The 27,906-nt window shown below is 38.2% G+C and overlaps 2 protein-coding genes across 5 annotated transcripts; both read left to right on the top strand.

Annotated features, from left to right (window-relative positions):
• Positions 1-2,576: 2,576 nt before the first annotated feature.
• dnajb9a (DnaJ heat shock protein family (Hsp40) member B9a) lies at positions 2,577-9,396 on the top strand. Its single transcript, XM_053506434.1, has 3 exons — positions 2,577-2,662; positions 6,455-6,685; positions 7,540-9,396. Exons 2-3 carry the CDS (start codon positions 6,469-6,471, stop codon positions 7,968-7,970), a joined length of 648 nt encoding a protein of 215 aa, XP_053362409.1. The 5' UTR covers positions 2,577-2,662; positions 6,455-6,468; the 3' UTR covers positions 7,971-9,396.
• Positions 9,397-12,372: 2,976 nt separating this feature from the next.
• On the top strand, positions 12,373-27,871 carry dnm1l (dynamin 1-like). Of its 4 annotated transcripts, none has more exons than XM_053505971.1 (19): positions 12,373-12,614; positions 15,474-15,618; positions 17,213-17,259; positions 18,282-18,353; positions 18,444-18,530; positions 18,622-18,784; positions 18,922-19,042; positions 19,320-19,451; positions 21,396-21,602; positions 21,831-21,951; positions 22,220-22,375; positions 22,506-22,595; positions 22,677-22,769; positions 23,765-23,818; positions 23,945-24,016; positions 25,047-25,202; positions 25,479-25,588; positions 26,328-26,487; positions 27,488-27,871. In XM_053505971.1, exons 1-19 carry the CDS (start codon positions 12,513-12,515, stop codon positions 27,542-27,544), a joined length of 2,145 nt encoding a protein of 714 aa, XP_053361946.1. In that variant the 5' UTR covers positions 12,373-12,512; the 3' UTR covers positions 27,545-27,871. The 4 variants fall into 4 exon arrangements, with proteins under 4 accessions (XP_053361946.1, XP_053361947.1, XP_053361949.1 ...); XM_053505972.1 differs by having other exon boundaries at positions 15,474-15,606; XM_053505973.1 differs by lacking the exon at positions 23,945-24,016 and having other exon boundaries at positions 12,374-12,614.
• The last annotated feature ends 35 nt before the right edge of the window (positions 27,872-27,906 follow it).

The raw sequence follows: 27,906 nt of genomic DNA on the forward strand, positions 1-27,906 counted from the left end.
TTATTACTTTTGATTGTGATTATTTTTTTTCTGACATGCATTATTGTTGTTATAAATAAATAAAACAGTGTTTGAAGTGATCTTTTGAGTTCTTTCCCTATATTTATTTTGTTTACAGGAACATTGTTTACCATTTTAAAAGCTTGGTGCACAAATATACAAAAGAAAGCTCAGAATGTTTACTATACAATAAACAATTATATATGTATATATATATATGATGTAATATTTTATATCTATATTTGTAAATCTTTGTGTGTAAATTAACAGAGGAACTTTTTTTTCAATCTTAATATTGTGCCATGGTTTTTAATTAGTAGAGTCCTAATATAGAATATCCTAACATGACTGTTTTTTGAAAGGACTTTGCACTGAATGTACAAACACTTTTCCCAAACTAAGACTTATTTTTTACAACATTATTGATATTTTTAAATATGCAGAAGTCCCTAAGAGGAATGAAAAAATCAATCAATCAATCTTCTTTTTTGCTGTTTAACAGTGGTTGGAATCCAGTAGGTTGGTTACATTACCACAAACTGTACGTCTCATTCTCCTTCATCATCCCGACTTCTTAAAGTCGATTTTCCTTCCTTAAAATGCCTAATGCATCCTTTCCTGATCTTGTCTTGTACTCTTCGTCTGCTTTATCCGGTACCTCCATACACTCTTTCACCTTTTCCCTCAGTACCACTCTCTCAGAGTTCTTTCTCTCCTTAGCTTTCCCACCATTTAAAGCCAAGTCCAGTCTTCCTCAAAAACAACATTAAATGCTTCAGTCCCTGATCAGTGACTTCCCATTTTAAAAGACACTTAACATTGCTTCCTACTCTCTCTAGTTCTTGGAGCTGTGTCATTATATCTAGCCTCTGCTGCAATCAATCAATCAATCAATTGATATTAGAAGACGGTAAACAAAACTCTTTCCACACAAAGGCCAGGGCATGCACAAAAGCAAGAGAGTAAATGCAACTAGGAAATGACCAGTTTATTAGAGCATCACTCCTGTCAAATATATAGCTTTAATTATTGTATGTGTTTGGAGGTTATAACTATTAGCATTGATTTCAGGGGTAATTTAAATTAAATTGGTTTATTCAATCCTTAATAATTCAAATAGTAGGACTAAATATTATCCACCTAATTGTAATATAATTAAGTAATAGCACACAAGAGATATCACCGCAGCTGTGATTTGGTTGTAGGCACAAGGGTGCAACTCGAGTTTATGTTGATTTTATACACTAACACCATTGATTACCAATGGATTATGATTTGTTTATTTATCCAGTTATTTTGTTCCACAGACACATCTGTTTGCTCTCTTTCTGTGACTGACTGATAGATAGATAGATAGATAGATAGATAGATAGATAGATAGATAGATAGATAGATAGAAAAAAAAATAGAAATATACTGTACATAAAAATAGAAATATACTGTACATAGAACATTTAAAAAAATTACATTTAGTGAAAGAAAGATGGTGTGCAAATGTGCATAAAAAGTGTCTTATTAAGGTGCCTTCTTAAAGTGTCTTTGTGCAATGGTTCAGAATGTAAACATAAACATGTAAGTGTAGATGTGAGTGTAGATGTGTGTGAATGTGTCCATAGTGTCCATGGATGTTAAAAGATTGTACTAGATCTGCATGGTGATGTGGAGGAAGAAGCTCCTCCTCAGTCTCTTGGTGTTGGTTTTCAGGGAATGGAATTGCTTTTCTGACCTCAACAGAGAGAACAGTCCATTGTTGGGATGGCCGAGGTCCTTCACGATCTTCCTGGCCTTGGTCCAGCACCGCTTGGTGTAGATTGAGTGTAGGTCAGAGAGCTAGGTGCGGATGATGCGCTCAGCTGATCGCACCACCCTCTGTAGAGCTCATCTGTCCTGCATGGTACTGTTCCCGAACCAGGTCGTGATGTTTCCCGTCAGGATGCTCTCTATGGTGCAGGAGTAGAAATTCCTGAGCACTTTGGAGGGCAGTCTAAAGTCTCTCAAGCGTCTGAGGTGGTACAGATGCTGCCGGACCTTTTTTACCACGGTGTTGATGTGACAGTATATATATATATATATATATATATATACCAAAGATATGCAGATTAGTCTAATTGGCATTTCCAAATTCTCCGTAATGTGTAAATAAGTGTGTGTGTACCTTGCCTCTTGCCCTAAGTCTCCTGGGAGACTTGATTAGATAAAAAAAAAAAATCTAATTTACTGCTACTGTAGTCATATTTACTGTAGTAATATATTCACTGCTACATTTTGTAATATTTTAAATTATTTTACCTTAGGGTTTGTGGGGCCTGAATGATGACTACCATGTACTTCCTGTTATAATTATAGAAACGTGCAAAAGTTTTGGGTCAATATAATTACTGTTTATCTGATAATATCGGTGTGTGAATAGTTCATGTGATATTAATACACTCACTGCTGTGTCTCAGAGAAGCGGAAGTATAACTGCACTAAACTCTTAAGTCTATCGCGCATGTCTGCTTTGATACACCGCCTCGCTCACATTGCACGAGCCGTCTTTCTACGCACGTGGTGATCACGTGATACAAAACCAACCAATGGGGTTGCGCTTCGTGTTGTTGCTTGGGATGGAAACGAAAGCAAACCGTTATCTGTGCTTCACCGGTGACTGTGCGTAATACAGGTAAAATGTTTTTAAAATAACGTAATATGATTAAAATTTAGTTGTTTTTTCTGGTTTTGTTTGTTTTGGTGTTATTTGTTTAACGGTAATGATATAATTAGCTCGTTCGCGCGTTAGCTTAGCTGTTAGCTCAACTGTTAGCTCTCGACACCAGGGCGACTTGCTGACGCGATGTTTAGCGTTTAACGTTCAGCTTTACTGAAGCCAGGGTCTGGGATTGTTCTGAGTATTATGTGTCTTATAGCTAGCTAGCAGTGTAATACACTAGCACTGAGAAAAGGTGAGGTCTAGGGGACTCTTACTGGTGTGAAGCATATCCAGGAGACCCCGAGGGATCTTTAAAGTGAAATCACCTAGTGCTGGTTATTATTGAAGTTAATCCTATGAGTTATTGGACAGTTGGGTTTAATGTCTAAATTAATTCATACAAATAAAAGGTTTTGTCAGTACATTGATCAGAACTCGCCTTTTCAATTATATATGTACGTTTCATACACTGGAGAACCCAAAACCAGTCTCTCTGGTCTGTGTGTCCGTCTGCATGTATGTATTTATATATATATATATATATATATGCATGCATTTCTGTACCATTTCCACCCAGATTTCGTCACAGCATCACACAAAACTGAGTGAACAGAATTTACTGAAATACTCTTCTTTCCCCCTTTTTATGACCTCCGTCATGAATGAAATCAAAATATTAAGTATGTCTGATTCATGTCTGAATGTTGAGTTATAAGCAGTTTTGTGCCAGATTATAACCCACACGTTTTGATAGTGTGCTGCGTGAACATCAAACTGTGTTTAGTGAAACTTTTGTAGTACTTGTATATCTACCTGAAGCTTAACCTGCACTATAAAAGAAATCAAAATGTGGAGTAAAAGTGATGATGTAAACAGTTATGTACCGGATTTAACAATCTACTTAAAAAAAATACCAATAAGCTACTTGCTCAATGTAAACAAACACCTGCATCAATAAATATTAATAAGAAAACATAAACTGACTATTTTTCCTGGGATTAGTTTATAATATCACCACTGAAAGAACAGCACTGAAGTGGTATAAGTGAATTTTAACGCGCTGGAATCATTTTAAGGAAAAAAATATTTGATCTACTTTTTCTACTTACTGATTTTTCATCTGTGATTCTAATTACTGAACCGAACAGGGAGCGTATTTGATAAGATACTCAACCTTACAAAATATTATTTCTTTGTATTAGTAAGTTAAACTGAGAGTTCTGCCCTGTGGAAAGACAAGCAGATGTACGTGATCTTCAACCTGAATATAATAATATCACTAATTACATTAAAGCTTAGATAAGTCTTTATTAATCCCAAAGGAAATTGCTTCTTCAGTAACTGCATATTTAAAAGATACAAATACAGTATAAAAAGAAGAAAATTAGAAAATAAAATAAAATGTACTATAATATAAAAAATATATAGAAATAAAATAAAAATATATAGAAAAACTAAAAAAACAAACTGACTGTACAGAAAGGTGCATAATTGTTTCTTTTGTGTATTGTACATATATATTATTGTTCAGAGGATATATATTGCACATAATATTTGATATTGCATATAGAGAGTAATAATGATATTGATATTGCACACCATATATTGCACATGACTTTCATAATATTGCATAATTATTAGTTTTGCATGTGATATTATTATTGTGATACTAATATTGCACAATGTCTTAGGGCATGATAAAGCTAAAATAATAAATTACCCTGTTCTCTCTGAATAAGTCTGATCTGCACATTATAAAGGGTTTGTGGTGACGATATAACATTAGTTATTTGCTCTTCTTGGAGATTTAGCTTCATATATGTGCTGTTACACTCCAGCATACTTTTCCTGGATTTTCTGCAAACACAAATCAGACAGATGCGGCACTTTTCTATTTGGATTGGATGATAAGTCTCAAAACATCGCTGAGTAAATTAAGCATAAAATATACATGGTTTTGTGCGTTTCCTAACTGTCATGTGTGGTAAAGTTGCAGACATTCTAAGCGTGGGAGCAAATGTAGAAAAGAAGACATTTTCAACAGTAGTGAATTACACAGTTCGATTCCCACCTTGGGTCTGTGTGCGTGGAGTTTGCATGTGCTTGGTGGGTTTCCTCCAGGTAGTCTTCTTTCCTTCCAAAGTCCAAAGACATGCAGATTAAGTTAATTGGTGTTTCTAAATTGCCTGTAGTGTGTGTGTGTATATATATATATATATATATATATATATATATATATATATATATATATATATAAATGTATGTGTGTGTGTGTGTTGAGGTGGTTTGGACATGTTCAGAGGAGAGATGGTGAATATATCGGTAGAAGGATGCTGAGGTTGGAACTGCCAGGCAGGAGGTCTAGAGGAAGACCAAAGAGGAGATTTATTGATGCAGTGAGAGAGGACATGAAGTTAGTTGGGGTGAAAGAAGAGGATAGGGTTAGATGGAGGCAAATGATTCGCTGTGGCGACCCCTGAAAGGGAACAGCCGAAAGACAAAGAAGAAGATGTGTGTGTGTGTGTACTCTGCAATAGATTATCCAGGGTGTACCCCGCCTTGTGCCCAGAGTCTTCTGGGATAGGCTACAGGTCCACGTGACTCTGTACAGAATAAGCGATGTAAAAGATAAACGAATAAATAAATTAATTATACACCCAAAGGGAATTATCAGTTATTGAATTTAAGGGTCCAAGCACCACAGTCAACTCAGACCTGTGTATTTTTAAGGGAAATTTCAGGAAGAGAAAGCTCTGGCTTTTCTCTCTAAAAAATAACCCTAATACTCATTTACTCAGTCTCTGTGTTGCAGTCCAGGGGACATGAGGTGGGGTGCCAATCCATTGTAGGGCACACAAGCATGCACACACTCAAATATGTAATCACAATACGGGCAATTTGGAAATGTCAATTAGCCTTATCTTCATGTCTTTGGACTGTGGGACGAAACACTAGTACCCAGAAAAAGCCAGCTGAGCACGAGGAGAACATGCAAACTCAACACACGCACAGAACTGAGGCAGGAATCGTACCCTCGACCCTAGAGATGCAAGGCCACGGTGCTAACCATTATTCCACAGTGCTGCCAGTTCACAGATAATAAAATAAAATACAATCAACAAGGTAAAATATAATATGATAAAAAAATATTATGATAAAATTAAAAATCACAGTTATTTATTGACACAACTAACTAAATAAATACATAAAATAACAGAAAAACTGCACTTTAAGATGCAAGATATTAAAAAAAACAGTTTTTATGTACATGTTTATGATGATTGTATGTACAGGTTGGTACATAAGATGTGCTGGAAAGTTGTAATATTAATAAAACAGAGAATAAAAGGACATGATCATATCAGTACAATGCAATCAGGTGGACAACAGAATGTATATGACCCTGTTCATAGTGATGTCACAGAATGAGTCTCCTTACACAGAGCAGAGTTATTGTAAAAAAGAATAAAATACGTTGGAATAAGAAGTTCTGTTGGGTAAAAATCATAAGCAGATGGACAGTAAAATATAGAAATTGATTTAATCAGTACTTTAAAACATAACCTCTGGGATCCTTAATATGTGTGGAGGATTTGAAAAAGTTCACCAGGTTCAATGTTTTACACTATTTCATGGTGGGATTTGTTGGCTGTAATATACAGTATAGATCTTCACTTAGATCTTAGTATGTTAATCTGGGTATCGCATCTGTAGACTGACGTAATCATGTCTCTGTTTCTTATTCTCTTCTCTTTTATCAAACAGGCACAAGCAACAGCATGGCCACGGTGCAGTCGACACTTATGTTCACTGTGTGCATCCTGATGATAACAGAGCTGATACTGGCCAAAAAGGACTACTATGATATTCTGGGTGTACCTAAAGATGCCAGTGAACGTCAGATTAAAAAGGCTTTTCACAAGCTGGCTATGAAATATCATCCAGACAAGAATAAAAGCCCTGATGCCGAGGTGAAGTTTCGGGAAGTAGCGGAGGGTAAGTCATTAATTGTGACCAGTCATATCAACTCTCACAAGTTAGTTTTGCTCTATGGCCAATAGACTGCAGTTAGTGACATATATAAAATTAAAATAAAAATAAAATAAAAAAAATCATGTGATGAATATCTTATGTTCCTGACAGACAAACAAACAGACAAAAATTTCCAAAGCCATCTTCTATTACCCCTCTTATGTCCGCCTAAATAATTTTTTCGCAAATATCTTCAATATACTATACAGACACATCAACTTTACAGTTTTATTATATGTAATAGAATAGAAGAAAAAATCAGTCTTGAAAAAAATCATCAGTTCAACTCAAAATTCAACAAATGGCGCTGTATTTTTTAATATGCACTTATGAGTGTGCAATTGCAATCTACTTAATTAACACAATCTCGCACTTCATGGTAACACAAAAATTTTGGTTCATTCAAAAAATTTTAGAAACAGATAGTGTTGTACATTTTTTAAATACCTCTTTTGTAATATACCTCTAGAGCACAGCAGCACTATCAGTCTTGCTCTCATGCTGCAGTAATATAAAAAAAGATCACAGTCACATCTGTCTCCCTATATTTAAGACCACAATACTTATGGTAGTCACAGCTTATTCAAGCATCTTACACGGGAGTTGGTCAGAATTCCTTAAGGGGGAGACTCCACTACACAGCAAGCTTCCAAGATCTGTGACATCATTAATTACCCAATAGAAAAACTAGAAAGTACAGTTTGATCAGCTGCTTTATGTTTGCAAGTTCTTGTTAAAGGATGGTGATTTTTTTTCCTGATCAACTTCATTCAGGTCATTGCAGTCCGGGCTAAGCACTATTCTTCCATCTCTTTTAGCTTATGAAACACTGTCAGATGAGAAGAGGAGGAGAGAGTACGATCGGCTCAGACAGAGCGCTTTCTCCGGCGAAGGCACGAAAGGAGGAAACCAGCACTTCCAGCAGTCATTCGACTTTAACTTTGAGGACATGTTCAGAGACTTCGATATCTACAGCCAAAACAGGCACGCGCGCCCCAGACGGAGCTTCGAGGAGCATTTCCGGGCTCACCAGACCAGCCAGAACCGCCACAAGAGGCACTTCCAGGGAGCATTCGGAGCTGGGATCTTTGAGGATCTGTCTGACGACATGGAAAGAATGTTTACATTTGCCAGACATGCCAAGCGGACCGAGAGCAGGTTTCACGGCATGGCGAAGCAGCACTGCAGGACTGTGACTCAGAGACGGGGGAACATGGTGACCACCTACACGGACTGTACCTCGTCCTGAGTGTCACATCCTCAGTAGAGTTTTCTCCTCACCTAGAGTTAAGCTAATTTTGTCTTGATGAGACATACTAATTTATAAAGCTGCTGCTGAGATGAATTAAGCGCAATGTAGTGTATCAATTACCAAGTTATGATGAGCACTATTAGGGATTTTCAGTTTACGAACTGACATTGATAACTGACTTCTTTCAGAATTACAAAACGATGGCTCTCCTGTTGTTGGGCGATGTAAGATTTAGGTTGAACTTGATTGAATGATTAGTTACATGTGTTACAATAGATTGTGTTTGAGTTTCTTTTGTTTTGCAATTGCTTGAAAGGTTTATTATTTTTTTGCAGTGCGTATGCATTATGAAGTACTTTTTGACGTTATTCTGTGCTCCAGGGTGGTACCCAGTCCTGTGTTTTAGTTGTTCAGAGACCTAGTTTATTAGGCAAAGAAGTGTGATAGCAGAGTACGTCCTAGGGACAGGAATCACCAGTCACCTCCCGATACAATTTTATTACAATACCTACAGTAGGTGCGGATTTAATTTATATTATGATTCTGTATACCTAATACGGTACTGCATTTTTCCCAGATGTATTACAATTTTTAAGACCTTAAACTCTTAAAGAAGGTTGAGTCATAACTCAAAAGCTTTACACCGTATCTTTCACAACTAAACATAAGTAAGTAAATTAAGTCCATTTCTTATAACATGAGGCGCAGCATTTAAACATTTAGTTTAGCAATTAATCCAAATTATATTAAACAAAAAAAGTTACGTTTTTCTTGAGCAGCACATATCTCTATGTCATCTGCTATAACTGCTATTTCTAAAAAAAAAAAAGTAATAAAGCCAATAATTTACATCTGCCACACAGGATGAAAATGTGTAAACTGTTTAGAGTGTATCACTTGTGGGGTTATAAAGAAACAACAATGTTTTGCATCTCAAATGCCTCCAAAGTCTCAAAACTCAACTTGCCCATAAACATGCAGTTAGAGTGCCTATGAGCATGTAGGCACTCGCTTATTCTAATGCGGACACATGGGGCTTCTAACATGCAAGATTATTTGCGCGCATTGTGTTTTGAGATTGAGTAAGAGTGTTTAACGAGTGAATTTCGAGACTAATTGACATGCAGATTTTAGGTTAAAAAAAAAAGCTTTTAACCGTTCGATTTTTTTAATGTAATGCCATAAAATCTGTTTCTGTTGCACCACTTGGAGGCTTGTGCACTTGATACAGAATCGGTTAAATCTGATCAGCCTATCATGACCGATAATGTTAAAAAACAGCCGATCGACTGGTGTGTCTCTTAAAAATATCCCTCAGTTGTAGTGCGTTCAGTTACCTGAAAGAAGTGTACGAGTATATGATTGTGTACAGGTGTCCTGCGACCTCAATGAAATATACTTTGGCCAAAATTTGGCTTTTAGATCCGGTGTTATGTTCTCACATCGATTGTAAATGATCTGGTTATCATCTTTATTGTCAGTCAAAGTGTTTAATTTGGCAGCTGAAGCATCTTTGTGCTGGATTTTATTATTTACCTGCATATTCCTAATTCTGAAAGGAAAGTCTGTCATTAGTGCGCACAAATGATCCGGAAAAGTGAAAGTTGTTACATCGTTAGCCACACTGCCCCAGGCGATGTGTGTAATGCAGCAGGTGGTGGGAGTCAGGGCAGCACACATTATAGTAGCAGTGCCACAATACAATAATATACATAGTTTTGGTAAAAACAAGAAGGAGTAGAGAGCCCATTTTCTTTTTATGCTTGTTTTTACTTGGCAACAATGACATGGGAGAGACTTTGTCCACCCATGTTGCATGCATAGAAGATTTTGCTCATGGTTCAGCATAATATTGTCCTACGTTTAAATAGAAATGTGAAGGTATGTGGTAAAGGCTTACATTCAAATTGGTAAACATGACTCGATTCAGTTTACTGTGTTTAGCAATAGCAGTTTACTATGTTTAGTCTAAACCTAGAGGATGCTGGAATTAAGCTGATAGTTCATCATTTATTAGGCACATTGAGATTAAGGCTCATGATGTCACACTGTACCATGACTCCAAAAACCTGGATGTAGGTTTGACACGTTGCCTGAAAATCCTCTAACGTGCACGTAACACCTCAATACCACATACTATGTCTATACCTTTTTGCCTAATTCAGTCATATTCTTGTATCCCATGTTACCTGATTTTTCACACTGAATCGTTTTGTTCGCGTGCAATATGTTAAAGCCAGCTGTGCTGTTAATATCACAGGTACTTGCTGGACTTGCCACTGTTATGATTTAACTCATCAAGCACTTACATAAATCCTATGGATAGAGGATAAATATATCGATATATAATTACATAAATATGTAACTATAAGGCATGGCCCGAAAGCTGGATTTGTAGGCCTTTTTTTGCATATATGAAACTTATTTTTTTTTTTTTCTTTTTACCGAACAACACAAGATCAAATGATAAAAGAACTAACATCACTCCATAGTCTCAGGATTGGCCAAGAACAATCATTGCACTAAAGGAGGAAATCATCTTCAAATGTAACAATATCACATCTGATACATTAAACATGTTCAGTGTTCTTGTATTTAGAGTGTACACATGTGCTATAAGGTCAGAGGCCATCAATTTGAGCATTTAAGCCTAAATTATAATTTAAAAATACATTTTACCTACAGGTTCTGTCTTTTGGGCCACCATGTGTATGAATGTTTATATTACAAAGCAAATATGTTATATAATATTCTTGTGTGTAATAAAATATACAAATGCACCTGCCTTTGGTCTTTGTGGTGTTTTTTCAATTTGGTGAACAATGATCCTCAAAGTGTGGTTTGTGAATTTCTAATTTTGTAACAGGTGTGAAAAACCACAATCTTTTTACTGAGTAATTGTGCTATTAGAAAGTTAAAGGACAAAATTTTTTAAAAACTCTCACACTTCACTAAAAAGGCAGAATATTATGGTACACATTTAATAATGTGACAGATTATACGCTTCTAAGTTCTAATTTGTTAAGTTCTGCTGTTTTTTAATTGGTGATTCTTGAGACTCTAAATGAACTTCACCTCTGCAACAGAGTTAAGTTTTGGTCTTGCTTTCCTGGGATTGTCTTCATGAGAGCCAGTTTCATCATGGTGCTTGATGGGCTTTACAAATGCACTTGACAATTCTGTTCTTGCAAGAACTATTCCTGAACAAATAACCTTCATGTTTTAAAATAACAACTGACTGTTGTTATTACATAATTACTTGCCATATATGCCATATATGTTATTTCATACTTAAAAAAAAAATCCAGTATTGTATTGTCGAAAATAAATCCAAACTTGTGTTTAAACTGTACTGTATGTACAGTTTAAGTGGTCACTTGTAGCAAAAAGTGCATACATTAGAGAAACTGAACTGAGCGCTGATCAATGTTTCGTGAAGAAAAAAAATTTTTTTTAGTAAGTATATTTCACTCTTTTTTCTACTCAGTATGAATTTATTACATTGTTTAAATACAGAGAGCCAAGAAATTTATTATTTGTTTTTTATATTATAAAACACATTTCAACTTTTTTTTTAATTATTCAAATTGAATGATGTCAGCAATGTGTAATATTATGTTTCCTCTAAAGATGTCAGTAGTCACACCATCCTTGATGCTATTATGTGACCATCACAAAAGATGTCTATCATTTTCATGTTGAAGTGTGTATACCTTCTGGTGACATTCGCGGGGGAAAAAAAAATCCATGGGTGTGATTTACTAAAGCGTCGGAATGAGATACTATGTTGTGGCCACAACTTACTAAGGCGTGGGAAGAAAATATTATAAAGTGTGGGAATAAAATAGTATAAGGCGTGGCAACGAGATTTCATGTTGTAGTCACAACTTAATAACAAAAGGGAACTACACTAGTATATAAGGTGTAGCCACTAACATCACTTTAAGTGAAGTAAAATAGTTTACAAATTTATATAATAAAATGTCAAGACACTGAAAAAAGCATTTCAATAATTTCATGGACACAGTGCCTGGCATATAGATTTATAACCGGTTGTATAAACAAACAATTACCTTTATTTACTCACTGGCACACAGGATAGCTTAGTAACCCCTTGTTAAGTTGTGTTAAACATGTTATACTAATTCTTTCCACGTGTTTTTAAGTTCGGTGCCACACAAGAGTATCTCGTTCCCACGCATTAGTAAGTCATGGCCACGGAATATTTTCCCCCGAATGTCAACACAAAAATAAAATTAGCTCGAAATAGTTGTTTTACGGGCCCTCAAAAAAAGAGAGAGAGAGAGAGACCCGGAAGTGTAGTTTCCAGACGCCTCAGCTGTACTTGCGCCGACTGTGTTGCAAACTCCAAGTCCCAGAGTTCCCCGCGACAGACTGCGTGCGCACGTAGCTGTCAGAGCGGCTTGCTAATCTAATGGTGGCCGTGTGAGGGACATTCGGATGACTTTGTGCCGTGTTTAACTGCGCGGTTCACTCGCCGGTTCATTCATTTTTGACAGGCAGCGATTACCAGAAGCGATGGAGGCTCTTATTCCTGTCATTAACAAGCTGCAGGATGTGTTTAACACCGTTGGAGCGGATATCATCCAGCTGCCGCAGATTGCTGTGGTCGGGACTCAGGTAGCGCGAGCGCTTCACTTTCGGTACAGCTAGCGTTAGCGTTAGCAAGCTAATCCAACTGAAACTGGAACTTACATTCACGTTTTATTTGATTTTATGACTATATAGTGTCAAGGCTGGGCGTTAGACGTTTTATATGACTGGTTAACGTTAGCTGGTGTGTTATAAGACACCCAGTTAGCTAACCTAGCTGTCTATAATCGTTACACCTTCACTAACCTAGCTTTACTGCTCGTGTAGCTACGTGCTCTAGTGTCAGTTACCTCAGTGTCCTGTCTGAGTGCACTATCTAGGGATCATCACTCGGATATCCAGTGTGTTATGCAGGTGTGAGTGAGTCAGGGCCACAACCAGGTAGACTATGTATTTATTCATTTAGGATTAGATACTAAGTCAATAAGACAATCGAGTATTCTGTGTTTAACTCCATCCTCCATATCAGAGCTGTTTAGTTTTATATAGCAGTGTTGTGACGTGCTTAGAGATCATGCTGATGATAAGGCTGTTTTGTTGTTGTTGATGTTGTGTGAAGGAATTGCTTGTGTGCATCCCTGACGTCACTAAGGAACGTTTTTAGCATAGCAATCAGGAACAAGGAAAATGAGTACACACTTTTAATAACTGATGGACGCAGTGGAGACAGACTGCAGTGCAGGTGGACGATGATGCTGCGATCAGGAACAACTGGGAACGCAGGGTTTTCTGACGTCCTAGTAAAGAAATCTCTCTACAACTATGAGTTGTCCTGCTAAGTAATAACCAGTATATTAGTCTTTAATAAGTAAGAAATTCCCACTTGAGGAGGAAGTGTGAGCACTGCGGTCTTGCACCTCCAGGGACGAGGGTTCGATTCCTGCCTCTGTTTTCCTCCGGGTACTCCGAAGGAATGCATGGTAGAATAATTGGCGTACCCACATCGCCTGTAGTGTGTGTACGACAAATACCCCACTTTGTACCCCAAGTCTCCTTGGATAAGCTCCAGGTTTCCCCCCATAAGGGCCCAGGGATCATTTCTAATTAAACTTGACCCCAAAGTCTGGTTCATCATCAGTGAGAACACTAACAATTTTTGAGTTCACTGGAAAAGGTGGTTTCAGGAAAGATACAGCACATTCTGGCACGGATTGAATCAAATAAGGAAGCTGATGTACCTTGATGTTTAAACGCGACACTCATCCTCTGACCTGCACAGCCATAGCTGATCAAGTAGGAAGGCACGTGAGAGCATTGTTCCTGACGTTTTTTTTTTTTAATGAAATATCACTAATACAGTAATAGGCATAGCGTGAAGGATCACTTCCTTGAGCAGCTCACAAGGCAGCTCACACACCATGTACAGTAGGTGCACACTGACACTTTCTCTATCAGAGGGTTTAAATATACAAGCGTACCTGAGAACGGGGCGCAAAAAAACATTGTGAACCCTGAGCACAGTATGAATCGATTGTGTCTAATGTGAAAAGCAGCCGTAACTGTCTTTTACATTTCTGCATGCATTTGAATTTTACTTAGTATTCTCAATAATTTTTTAAACTGTTTTATTGTAATTTAGTCCACACCTTAGTCATGACCACTTCAGGGATGTCACATGACAGATACTAACCCGAGAGGGTGCAGAATGTCATTTGCTTTCTCTGAGTCTTCTCAATCTGCAGCTCATTCATCATCAGGGTGCAGATTACTCCCTTGTAGGAAAGTGCTATCTACCCACTTCTGCATACGTGACCTCACATACTCATGACTGTGGCATCATAAGGATTCAAACTTCAGATCTTTGGACGATTGCATTTTAAAAGGTTTATGTTTATCAACCTCTCATTCATGCAATTTCCATTACTATTAATGATGGATTACAAATAAACTAAGCACTTACCAAAGACAACTTGAATTTCTGTTTTTTGTAGGCACCCTACCATGAGCATTTGTTTCTTTCTGACTTCAGACAGCTGAGTTTGTTTGAATGCTCTAAAAAGTTTGTCATGAATGCTGTCAGAGCTACAGCAGAGACTTGACTAAGCTTGTTAATGATCTGTGAGGTGACAATAATGTTGGTGGTGTTGGTGATATTAGCATGAATGTTAAAGATTTGGAAGCTGATCTGATCGAGTCTACAGAGTCAGACACATTTCACATTCGGCACAATTGATTGGTACCGTGCCCAGGAACGATTGTCCCCATCACCTGAGATGTGAGTGCTGTTTTAGCTCTCGGGTACACTATCGTGTTTACACTCTTCAATACAGCAGGTGGCAGTATGCACCTAGTTGGTTACGCCCTAATATTAGTCATATTTCGGAAAAAATGTCGAGTGCGACACTTTTGCTACTCTGTCCTACACATCCACTCAGCTATGGATGTGCAGGACAGAGGATGAGACTGGCGTGCACACTGAGATTTCAGAGGAGACAGCCAGCACTGATAACGCCATTCTCCTAGGAATCTACTTTCATTCTCAGGTAAAATTGGCTTCAATATCTGATCCGTGCCCAAGTATGCTGTATCCTTCTTGAAACCACATTTTCCTGTGGACTCCGGTATGGTTCCCGAGCGCAGAACGATTGTGTTCTCACTGATCCAAAAGAACCAGACTTTGGGGTCAAGTGTTCTCGGGAATGATCCAGGGGCCCCAATGGAAAAACATCCTAAAGCTGTGGTGCATCACTCTCCGGAAGTAGAGATAAAGCGTGAGTTAGATCTCACTGCCACGACTTTTAGTGGGTAGTCGGTAGAATGAAGGGCAACGCTAAGGGTAGGAAACACACCAGGGTTTTAAAACTATACATGTCTCGCGTATCTCCTGAAACCCTCAGCTGAAAATGGAAATGTTGCTAACATGCCTGTGACGTTTCTCTTTAACAGAGCAGTGGGAAAAGCTCCGTGTTGGAGAGTCTGGTTGGCAGAGACCTCTTGCCTCGCGGTACTGGCATCGTGACGCGCAGGCCACTAATCCTACAGCTGGTGCACGTGGACCCAGAGGACCGGAGAAAGACGAGTGAGGAGAACGGTACCCGCACCTCGCCTGCAGTCCTGTCCTTTCCTTTTGTCACGCGTGTATGTTTGTGTGCATGCTTGAATGAGCGCAGTTAGGGCTGGGCTAGCACTTTCAATAATCAACCTGTCACAGCAATAAGACTGGCATGAAGTGTGGGTGGTTGTCTTTTAGCTACACATGCACCCACATACAGCACAAAGAACAGTTCCTGAATTATTCCTTTGCTTGTTTTTTGTTTGTTATGAACAAGCAGAGCAGCTTCTGTAGCATGAAAGAACCGCCCCCTGATGATAATAAAAAAAAAAGGTCAGCTTTGTATTCGGGGGATACAGCTATTTGTGCTAGTGCTGATGTCACTGATTTTTCCCAGTAGAGCTAAACAGGATATTCTGAGTGTCGGCATTCAGGTCACTGGCTCATGTGCTACAGCCTCTAGAGACTGCACTGCTATATAGAGATAACAGTTGTCTTGGGCTAACCCTGTTCTTTTTTTCGTCTCTCTTTAACCACAGACCCCAATTCCTGGAAAAATGGACGCCTTTATAAAGGTCTCCTTTTCCTTGTTGCTTGCGCTGTTGTCTGTCTTGTCTTGTCTAACCCTAACCCAGCTCCCATCTAATTATTTGGTTTTTACCCTTTTGTATCGCTTGTGTCATCCTTTTTTATTTGCTAGCTGTAACAGCCAACGCATCAGTCAGCTCTTAGAATACGAGTCAACTGATGTACCTACGCATTTCTTTAAGCTACTATGTACAGTATGAAGATCATTTCTACAGCAGCGCCATACATTTAAAATCTCACTAACAAAGCATTCCTTTTCCTGTGCGTTCACACTATCAAGCAATAAGTCGCTCAAGTTGTTGGTAGTTTTCAAAATGTGTGTGTGTGTTTTCCTGCTTGTTTTACAGTTAGATACGCAGTAAAGAAGACGTAAGTGTGTGTCACAGCTCAGTTTCTCACTTGCTAGTGTGAACATATTGTGCTTAAGTGGTACGTTTATTTGCGCTGCATGTCTGCACGAAAGGAGTAGTTTGTAATATTTTGGTTTCTCTTCAATGTCAGGATTTTTTTTTTTTGTGGCTCAACACTTTATTTCAGGCTTGGCATTTTTTTCTGGGCCTAAAGTTAGCTCCGCCCCTTTCTGAAACACCTATCTGTTTCTGTAAAACTCAAAAGTTTTAAGTAACGTCAGGATGTATAGAGTCAGGTGGAATGTGTGTGTGGGGGGAGGTGATGTTTTTTATTAAAAATGCATGAAAATGACAAACTGCTCCTTTTAAAAGGAAACTGGAAAGGACAGAGGGTTGTTGGCTTAACCTACTGCACTGTACATGATCGTGATGATGTCACTTCCTGAATTGCAGGTTTTCCATAATTCTTTAAGCTGCTTATAGCTGATATCCGGATAAACAAGCTTTCCTGTTTTATAATTGAACAATTTAAGGACCAAGTGTTTGTGCTTTACACTTATAACACACCTTATCCAGTTCAGGAACGTTCAGAGAATAAGGGTAGCATCGGGTTATGGAAGGCCCCTAGACTCAAAGTAAAATCTGATGATTCCGACATGTTTGTAACATTTTACTGTTTTACTCTGTTTTTCCAGGTGTAGAGGGTGAAGAATGGGGTAAATTTCTACACACCAAAAATAAGGTACATGCTTACACTTCAGTAAGATTTGAATCTGTTTCTGAGGCGAGCTTGTAACTTTGAATTTTGTATAGTGAAACTAGAAAAATCCTTTCCAGCCACCCAAAAATATATAAAAAAAAATCCACTTGAATCGGTTTTTGCATATAAAATCAAAAAATCAAAACATTTAGATAAGACACATTAATGAAGTAAAAACAAAATAGACATTAAACCTCACTTAACCTTTAATTATGATTGAGATTTTTTTTCCCTTGTCATATGGAAACAGTACCATTAAAACTATGACAAGTTCCAAATTATTAGAACACAGTACAGAACACAGGCTTCCTAAGATACACGAAAGTGGAAGTGTGTGCAACCAGCTTGATCGTCTGGATGCAAAATTTTGGTTCGTTCGTCAAAAATACACTAGCCGTGGCCTTGGTATGGCGAGGGTAAAATGTTAATATATAGATGTGTTTGTTCCTAATCATGTTAGTTTCCTGACTTAGAGACATTAATAATGTACAGTAAAATGATGTTTGAGTGGGCGATTTGCACATGCTAAATGTTTTCCACTGTAGTCTTTCAGGCTACCTAGCCTGGAAGGGTGTATTTTTAACTAAGTAGTTAATTATGGACGTATTCTCCAGGAACAACACAGAATAAAACTAAAGAAGCATTTTTTGTGTCATTTGGGTGACAATCAACCTACCAGCTTATGATAGTTAAAGTTTTTCTAGCCTTAATAGTATTTTGTTCACATGTGGTTATCTGACATTAATGGATAAAAAGAAAGGCTCAACAGTATTTTCATTGCAATTCATTGTGTATTGTGAATGCAAAACATTCTAAAGAACCAATCACTTCTTATAATTAAAAATCAGTTTACTGGTTTGTAAATGGAGATCTAGGAACAATGTGTTTAAATTTTTTGTCATTATTTTTTTATCACATACTTAAGGATGTTGAGTGTTTTTTGTTTTTGTTTTTTTAATGTTTTCGTAACAACATAAAATTAATTTTTTCCTGTGTCTATACAGATCTATACAGATTTTGACGAAATCAGGCAAGAAATTGAATCTGAAACAGAACGAATTTCTGGCAACAACAAGGTAAATATGGAAATAAATAAACATGCATATATACAGAGCTTTATAATTTTATCATCCTTGTTGTGCTGATGATGTTTTTATTTTCTTCAGGGCATCAGCAGTGAGCCAATTCACCTAAAGATCTTTTCTCCACATGTGGTAAACCTCACGTTGGTGGATCTGCCTGGCATTACAAAGGTCTTTTTGTCTTTCAGCACAACAATCAGCATGATCATATCCTGACCAAGCGTTTAGAATGACCTGTGGTTCATTGGGTGTTTATTTCTAGGTTCCTGTTGGGGACCAACCCAAAGATATTGAGGTCCAAATTCGTGAGCTGATCCTCCAGTACATTAGCAACCCAAACTGCATTATTTTGGCTGTTACAGCCGCCAACACAGACATGGCTACGTCCGAGGCTCTTAAAGTGGCTCGTGAGGTCGACCCTGATGGTCAGTCGTTATTTATTTATTTATTGTTTTTTGTTGTTGTTTTTTTTGGTCAATCTGTTCAAGTATTCTGCATAAAATTTTAGTATGCTTTCTGGAGCAGTATCTCACTTTCCAGCACCATGTTTGGTCATCTTTAGGCCGAAGGACACTAGCTGTGGTGACAAAACTGGATCTGATGGACGCTGGCACAGACGCCATGGACGTACTCATGGGCAGAGTCATTCCTGTTAAACTGGGACTCATAGGAGTCGTCAATAGGTGACCAAAGAATAACAACGCTTTTTATTTATAGGGAACCTTTTTTTTTTTTTTTTTTCAAAATAAAATTTTATTCAAACTTTTTTCCTCCCCCTTCCCTAACGTATTACTCTTTTATTACTCTTTCAAAACAACGGAAAGCAATTTCCCTCTGGGATTAATAAAATCCTTTGAATTTTGAATTATTTAAAAAAAAAAAAAAACTTATAAATTATACATGATGCACCGTGTTCTTTGTCATTCCTTTGTGTATTTATTTTTGTCCTGATCCAACCAGGAGTCAACTTGATATCAACAACAAGAAATCAGTGGCTGATGCAATCCGTGACGAGTATGCTTTCCTCCAGAAGAAGTATCCTTCCTTAGCTAACAGAAACGGAACCAAGTACCTGGCCAGAACGTTGAATAGGTACAATTCTTTAAGTCATTTGAAGGTGAAATTTGTATTTTTAGATTCATTATAATATTATATTTAAAAGATGTACAGTACAGGCTCCAGTGACAATCACTCAGCTTTGCCTTCTTGTATGTGCCAAGAAGATCTTTCTGTGAAGAGGTGGAAGATTTTATTATGAAATGCTCCTCCAAATTTATCCGAGTCAGTCGAAACTCCATTCATCATACTTTTAATCAGTAATAACCATTTAAGCAGGAATTTTGGTATGTTTGGTATGTTTTTTTGTTTGGCTCGGGTGAATGTGAAAATCTGTTGCCCGTTATGAGGACGTTTCTTTGTTGCTGTGGTGATTAGGCCAATTAGTGAAGCTACTCGTTCAGTTTTTTTTCCCTTATGTAGCAGAAGCTTTTTAGGTGCGTGTGTGTGATTTCTACAGTACATCATGTCTGGTCTCTGGGCCTTTTTCCCTAAGAGTTCAGGCCGTGTGGTGAAGTGTGAAAACTCAAGTACTTTCGAAAATGTGTCGGGGGAAAAAAACACATCACTGTCACTGATGTATAACAGGCGTTCATCTTTCACTTCCCGCACTGGACACAGAGTAACGCGATTAGTTCAAAGTATCACATTACAAATTTCATGATGATTGGGAAACGGAATTCCTGCATGATGACATGAAGCACAAATGTTGATACCAAATGAAAAAAAAAAGCGCAAGCAGATGTATTTAGTGCCTTTTTGGAAATCTGTGTCCATGGCTCAAAAGGAATTTTTCTGAAGTGAAGGCAAACTTTCTTTTTTTTTTGCTCTTCCGGAGACAAGTCCAGAATCAGTTATGGGTTCAAGGCCTTTATTGTATTTTTTTTAAATTAAGCTTACAAGGTATGCTATAGGCATATATTAAGGTCATAAGGGTAAGCGCCATGTGGGGGCCCAAAAGGGGGAAGACAGGCTCTCCACAACCATCACCCACACATTGACTGTCAAACTAGATACATAGACAAGGTCACGCATGTATGCTACACTATGTACACACAAAACACATTTTTCTGATCTCATCTTAACAGGTCTAGTATCAAAGAAAATACTGTGTTGTAGAAAGAAGCAAATTATATAATAAAGAACAGCATGATGATATCAATGTTGTTCCAAACCCACTATTTCTGTGAGCGTTCTTGCTGCCGTGTTGAGATGATGGCGATTAAAAAGTGTGTTGGTCACAGGATAGATTAATCAGTTGAGATTCAGAGTGACGACTCATCGAATTCAGCCCTTTTCTAAATGTAGGACACATTAAGGGCTTTTATTTCAGCTACTGTGTGCACCTGCCTGTTTCACAAGCTCTACAAATAGTACATAAAAATAGTCGTATATTTGTTTCTCATTCCTGAGTCTGAATTCTCTTTTCTGCATCCCAGCATCCCTTCCTCGAGTCTCTGATTGGCCTGGCTTTCTATCTCGCCGTCAGGGTGTGCATTAAAAAAATGGAGTTTTCGCTCAGAAATGAGGCACAAATATAACGCAGTGTGATCAGGCTAGTCGAGCAAAAGAGCTGTAGGACATAGAGGCTATAATGTAGTGCCAGTTGCCTGTATGTATTAGTGTGTTGCGTGAGAAAACCATCCTATGTGTTCACTTGATCACATTGTGTACTTGTTTGGGGAAATATTGTGGGATTTATTGTAATCGTAAGCTCTTACAGCCTTCTGCTTCCTCTTAAAATCTACTGACCTTCAACGGAACCTGTTCTGGCAAGGTCATTTTAGGGAAATGTAATTTTTTGCATAAGATTAACCTTCCAGACAGCAAAGAGCTCTAAACAAACTGCTCCAGTGTTGTGTTTATTTTACAGAGTTTCTAGTTCACTGCAACTGGTCGGCGATCTCCACTTTCCTCCTTTTTAATGCTAATAAAATCATGTTGTCACCTTCCCCATGTTGAACATCTTCTCCGTTCCAGGTTGCTGATGCACCACATTCGGGATTGTTTGCCAGAGCTAAAGACACGTATCAACGTCCTTGCCGCTCAGTACCAGTCTCTGCTCAGCAGCTACGGAGAGCCTGTGGAGGACAAGAGCGCCACCCTGCTGCAGCTCATCACCAAGTTCGCCGCAGAGTACTGCAACACTATCGAGGGAACAGCCAAATACATCGAGACCGCTGAACTGTGTGTAATTTTTCATTAGTGTTTTTTTTCCAAACTGTTAGACAAAACTTAAATAAATAAATTTAAGTAAAGAAATAAAGCAGAATAAATGCTTGATGTTGTATGTACAGCAAATCTTATCTTAATATTCTGCTTAACTTCTCCAACTTTTTAAAAAATAAGTTATATAACGTTGAGTCTGTGGTATCAGGCAGTTAAACACCTGTTGCTCCTTTGTTTCTGTTTCAGGTGTGGTGGTGCCAGAATTTGCTACATTTTCCATGAAACGTTCGGTAGGACGCTTGAGTCAGTGGATCCTCTCGGTGGTCTCACGACCATTGATGTGCTCACAGCCATCAGAAACGCCACGGTGATTTTCCCAAACTTTTTTTAAGATTTATAAATCTTATCATTTTTGTAATAAATTATAGATGTTTCATTGATACCTTTTTTGAAAACCTAATTTTGATTAAATTCCCTAAATTTTACGATGCAGTTTCTATTGTATATAATGTGTTTTGTAATTCATTCTGGAGTAAAGCTTCAGAACGAGCTTTATGCAGCAGTTCCTAATTATTGTAGTCTGTTTTGAAAGAGTACATCAGTATGACAAAGCGTTCGCGTGTGCGTGTGTGCAGGGTCCTCGTCCTGCCCTGTTTGTCCCTGAGGTGTCTTTCGAGCTGCTGGTGAAGAGGCAGGTGAAGCGTTTGGAGGAGCCCAGCCTGCGGTGTGTGGAGCTCGTACATGAAGAGATGCAGCGAATCATCCAGCACTGCAGTAACTACAGCACCCAGGTTTGTATCATATTTTTTTTTTCACTTTTTCTCTCTTTCTCTCTCTCTTTCTCTCTCTCTCTCTCTGACAATGACTAGTTGAATAGTCTTAACAGAACCCAGCTATCATTCAGCAAATGTCTGTCTTCAGGAGCTGCTGCGCTTCCCGAAGCTCCACGACGCCATCGTAGAAGTGGTCACGTCCCTTCTGAGGAAAAGACTTCCTGTCACTAACGAGATGGTGCGAATCACTGTTGTTCATTCGTTTCACCTAACGCAACGCGGTCTGCTTGTAGCGCTCAAGACTGTAATTCTGTTGCAGGTTCACAACTTGGTAGCTATCGAGCTGGCGTACATCAACACCAAACATCCAGACTTTGCTGATGCCTGTGGACTCATGAACAACAACATAGAGGTTTGTGCGTAAAGCTTTTTTTTGTGTGTGTGTCGAAGTGAAGTGACTGTTCTTTAGTTACTGTACTGCAAGAACGGCCCACGTGAAGATAAAGAAAGTTCAAAAGACTTTAGCCGTGTGGGAGATCAATCTGATTAACGACGCCTGCGAAATCCTCAAAAGGAGGCAAAAGCAAGTGTCATTAGAGAGGTTCCTTGTTAAAGTAACACAAAAAGAAAAAGATTCCAGTGACCAGACAGACAGCAGTGATTCCGTTAGTGATGGTGAAAGTGGTCCTGCATAATACAATACAAAAAAGCTGAAAGTTTTAGACCTTAGCTTTATTTAACAGCTTCACAATTCAATTCAATTTGAATAATTCAATGTAGTCTGTTCTAGGGCTGAAACGATTCCTGGAGTAATTTGATTACAAAAAATGATTGAGGCAAAATCTTCTGCCTCGAAGCTTTGTTGAATTAATTTTAAAAGCTTGGGTTTAAATGTTTTTGCGCAATTATTTGTTGACAGTGCGCTTTTGACAAAGTGCGCTTCCGGATGCAAGCCGCCAGTAAACCCAAAAAAGCGGAAAAAAACAGAAACAGTTAGCTGTGATTTGATTTGAGGGAGCATTCTGTTGCGAGCTGCAAAATAAAAGGGAGCGATAAAAATATCAGCGGGCCAAGAGAAGAGTTGATTTTTGGTAGAATACACGATTACTAAACTATTCGACTAATTGGTTTTTTTGAGGCTGGTTTACACTGAAATGAGTTTGTTCTTAGACTAACTCACTCGCAGGGTTTGAAAGAAACAGCCAATCAGAGGCTTTTTTACCGTGATAATGTAACGCAATAAAAATGTGTTTCTGCCGCACCACTCAATCAATTATACGGCTAAAATGATCAGTCATGGCAGATCAAGCTATTGTGTTTAAATGTGCTTTACAAATAAAATTGACATTGAATTGAAGTATCTCAAGCCCTGTTAGAAAAAAGTTGACGCTGCTGTATTCTGTGCAGGAACAGAGGCGTAACAGAATGAGAGACCTCCCCTCGGCTGTACCACGTGATAAGGTAGCGTGTTGAAATCTAGATCCTTTCTCCCATTCACTAACATCATTTCTTTCCCCCTTCGCCTCTTCTTGTGTACGTTTGCTGTCTAGCAAGTGGCTCCGTCCTCATCCTGCTCTCTCTCTGTAGAGTCTGAAGGGTCCCGGTGGCCAGTCTCTGCCCCCCAGCGATCAGGCCTCAACTGATGGCGATGTTGCTAAGGTGTGCGCCGCACAGCGGTTGTGTGCGCATGGCATGGCTCTAATATCCCTCCCAGTAATACGCTGTTTGTGAAGGCATCCGGGTCACATGACCTCGGTCTCCTAAGCTTGTTTATTGAAAAGAGATTCCAGTTAGGATATCTGCTTGATGTGTCGTGTTTTTTGCATGCCGATTTTTTCTGTAGGAGCGCTCCCCTTGTCTTTGTGTTGCATAGGACTAACAGGGAACAGCGAGCCACACTCCGATAGAGTTGTGTTGTACAAGCTTGTTGTTTGTTCAGTGTGCAGTGTATGTCTTTAAAATCATAGACTCCCGTGTTTATTGTCGGTTTAATTTGGATCGCACTGATCACACTGTCACGAGTGTTTGGCACCTTCATAAATTTTACGTCTTGGATGTAAAAACCTGATTGTCTGACTGAAGGTCCAGAGCTTGTCTAATGCTCTGTGTTTCCCGTCTTTTATTCCTAGGTTAATTCTCAATGTGTCCATGCTTCCAAGTTGATAAAATAAAAGTCTGTGCATCGGGCTGAAACACACGTGCCAGAATGTTGGTTTATTTGCTTACGCTTACTTGCGACGTCAGTCTAGCACCACGGTTTGTACCAGTAAGGATGGATGCTGTCCCAGGCCATAAAGTGTACCCCTGCATGAAAATGGTTCCCATGCAACATATTTGAGGTTGCCAGATTGGATGCACATCCCAGTGCTGTTTAAACAAGCTCCCAAATTTAACATTACAATTAATTATCAGCCTAAAACCACTGTAGTTGATTAAAAAGATCATGCTGATCTGGCAACAAACAAGTGTAGCAACATATTTTTTCACCAGCATTGATTGTATTAATCTAAAGGAAAGGAATCAGTGCAAGCATTCAGTAATTGTTGTATGTGTTTCGGTTGAAAACCCGTACAAGTGATCAGTTTTTTGTGTGTTTTTCCACATAACAAATTTTGGTCACATCCTCATTGTAGGTAGTGTAATTTAATTCACTATGTGTGTGTGTGTGTGTGTGTGTGTGTGTGTGTAGGGTGGCAGTGCTCAGGGTGACCAGGAAACAGGCACAGGGACCTGGAGAGGCATGCTGAAAAAAGGAGAAGAGGGTCAGCCGGATGATAAGTTGAAGCAGCCGGTTCCTCTGCCAGCCAGCCCTCAGAAAGGCCATGCAGTCAACTTACTGGATGTGGTGCGTCCGTACACACACTACACACCACGGACCACACTGCTGCTCCCTTTACTCCTTACTGTACACACACACACACACACACACACACTGGCTGTATCCTCTAATGTTACACCACTGTTTTAGCTTGAGCAGCACCAGATTAATTAATGAGAAATCAATTCAATGTGTCCAAGAAATTGGCTCCGTTTTAATCTAATTAGGGAGGCGTACAAATGTGTGCGTTTTATTAACTGCTTGCCAGAAGTCATTAGTAATAATTTGCTGTACATTCGCCAGCCTGTACCGGTTGCCAGGAAACTCTCGGCTCGTGAGCAGAGAGACTGTGAGGTCATCGAGAGGCTCATTAAGTCCTACTTCCTCATCGTACGCAAGAACATACAGGACAGGTAACAGATCCCTGCCTTGGGTTTTGTTATTCAGAGACCTAAACCTGTGCTCACAGTCATGCACAGTGCACAGGCACTGGATCAAAACTAGCAGGATTTTCTTTTTATATTGTGTGCAATTTTATATGAAAAAAGGGGGAAAAATAATTATGTAGCAAACTTCAACACTATTTTTATTAAGAAAGCCAGATAATTTCAGTATAAATCTTTGAAAACAGTTGAACAGTGCTGATTCGTCTGTGTTTACATATTGGAACATGATTGGCTCTTGTGTTTTATGATGCGTTAACACCTGAAACATGTTCACGGCTCATTGCGAGTATCTGAGTTTCACACTCGCTCATAATTATTCAGTTCCAATATAATGATTTAAATATTGAATGAACAATTGTATGTAGTAATCTTTATTCCACAAGTTGCATAATAAAGTAAATAAAGTAGCGATAAAAAGTAAAAAATAAATAAATAAATAAAAAAAAAATTTAAGTTTACATTTCAGTGAAAACCATCATTCCTGATTTGTGCATTATTTAGCCTCTTGTGAGAGAACTTACTTTTGTTTAGTTTTCAGGGTAATCTAAAAGTAAACGAAACTAAATAAATAATTATAAATCAAATCATTATAAATTAAAAAGTCAAACAGAGAGAATTAAAAATGACTGTCATTTACTTGTCTATTTAGACCAAATTTAACCCACTTACATCTCTATCACACTAACTCCCTCACTCTGTTCTCCAGCGTGCCAAAGGCAGTGATGCACTTTCTGGTGAACCATGTGAAAGACAGTCTGCAGAGTGAGCTGGTAGGACAGCTGTATAAATCGGGCCTCCTAGACGATCTGCTAACCGAGTCAGAGGACATGGCGCAGCGGCGCAAGGAGGCCGCAGACATGCTGCAGGCAAGTTCACACCATAACCACGTCACACCATCGCCGCATCCTGTTACAGCAGTTACTAACACAACATGGCGCCAAATAGGTTTAAATCCTGGACTTGAACAAGAACTACATGCAAAGTATAAGATTATTTACATTACATTACATCTCAACTCTTCTATATTTTATTTTATAAAAACATTACATCTCAACTTTTCATTTAATTTTATAAAAACACTACATCTCAACTTTTCATTTAATTTTATAAAAACACTACATCTCAACTTTTCATTTAATTTTATAAAAACATTACATCTTAACTCTTCTATATTTAATTTTATAAAAACATTACATCTCAACTTTTCTATATTTAATTTTATAAAAACATTACACCTCAACTCTTCTATATTTAATTTTATTTTCTTAATACACTATATTTAATTATATTTTTTATGTCTCTAATTTTTTATTGTACTATTTTATTCTAATTATATTATATATTTATAGTTTTTATTGCTTGTACATGATGATGTAAATTTAAAAAGTTGTTTAAATTGAAAGTTTATTTACATATTTTTTTATATTTCTAATTTGTAATTTTTCTTATTTTTCACATCGAAACTTTTCTTTTGAATCTTGAGGTCATCAGCAGTTGTATAAACATTTCACTTCATATCATCCTGTGTATGAGTGTGTATGACTGTGTATGCGCCAAATAAGAATTTGAATTTGAGATGATGCCGTTAATCCACAGAAATGTTTTTAGTTCACTTTAGGAATGGAAAGATACATTATTGGAAAAATAAATAATAATTTTTAAACAGATTTTTTTATTTGAATTTGTGTTGTGTTAAATTTCTGAATATACATTAATTCAGATTATGACTTAGATACTAAAAAGATGCGACGTGCTGTAGCTGTGAGCGATGTCAGCACCAGGACATTTTCACATTATTCCTTCACAGATTTTCGTAATTCTGCAGAGACCCATACTAACTCCTCCCCTCCCTCTGTGTGCCCACAGGCCTTACAAAAAGCCAGTCAAGTCATTGCGGAGATCCGGGAGACGCACCTGTGGTGAGGATCCCCACCCACGCTCCACTGCCTCGTCTCACTCTGCCCACCGTCTGCATCTCGTCTCAGGAGGTTCCAGACAGGACAACTTGAAAATGCACTGGTGTTAGCTTGTGTGTGCATAGTGTCTATAGTTTCATGATGTCACACACACGCCATGGACTCTCATTGAAGTACACTGAGGGCAGCACATGCCATTTTGTCACACTCAACTTGTGTCTTTCATAATCGTATATATGTATAAACAACAATGCACGTCTCATTTTCATGTGTGGCTTCCCGAGCAGCACATGTCTCAGATGTAGCTTCAATTAAAGCTAGTAATGTAAAAAGAGCAGCGCTGTGTGTCCTGTTTGTGTCAGAGATGAA

This window comes from Clarias gariepinus, chromosome 10 (assembly GCF_024256425.1).
Source record: "Clarias gariepinus isolate MV-2021 ecotype Netherlands chromosome 10, CGAR_prim_01v2, whole genome shotgun sequence".
Taxonomy (NCBI): domain Eukaryota; kingdom Metazoa; phylum Chordata; class Actinopteri; order Siluriformes; family Clariidae; genus Clarias; species Clarias gariepinus.

Bases quoted from the DNA above. Each gene is read 5' to 3' on its own strand.
- dnajb9a (XM_053506434.1), top strand. From the start codon at position 6,469: ATGGCCACGGTGCAGTCGACACTTATGTTCACTGTGTGCATCCTGATG. The intron at 6,686-7,539 runs GTAAGTCATTAA...CATCTCTTTTAG, and splicing joins GTTTCGGGAAGTAGCGGAGG to CTTATGAAACACTGTCAGAT.
- dnm1l (XM_053505971.1), top strand. From the start codon at position 12,513: ATGGAGGCTCTTATTCCTGTCATTAACAAGCTGCAGGATGTGTTTAAC. The intron at 12,615-15,473 runs GTAGCGCGAGCG...TCTCTTTAACAG, and splicing joins TTGCTGTGGTCGGGACTCAG to AGCAGTGGGAAAAGCTCCGT. The intron at 18,354-18,443 runs GTAAATATGGAA...TATTTTCTTCAG, and splicing joins GAATTTCTGGCAACAACAAG to GGCATCAGCAGTGAGCCAAT.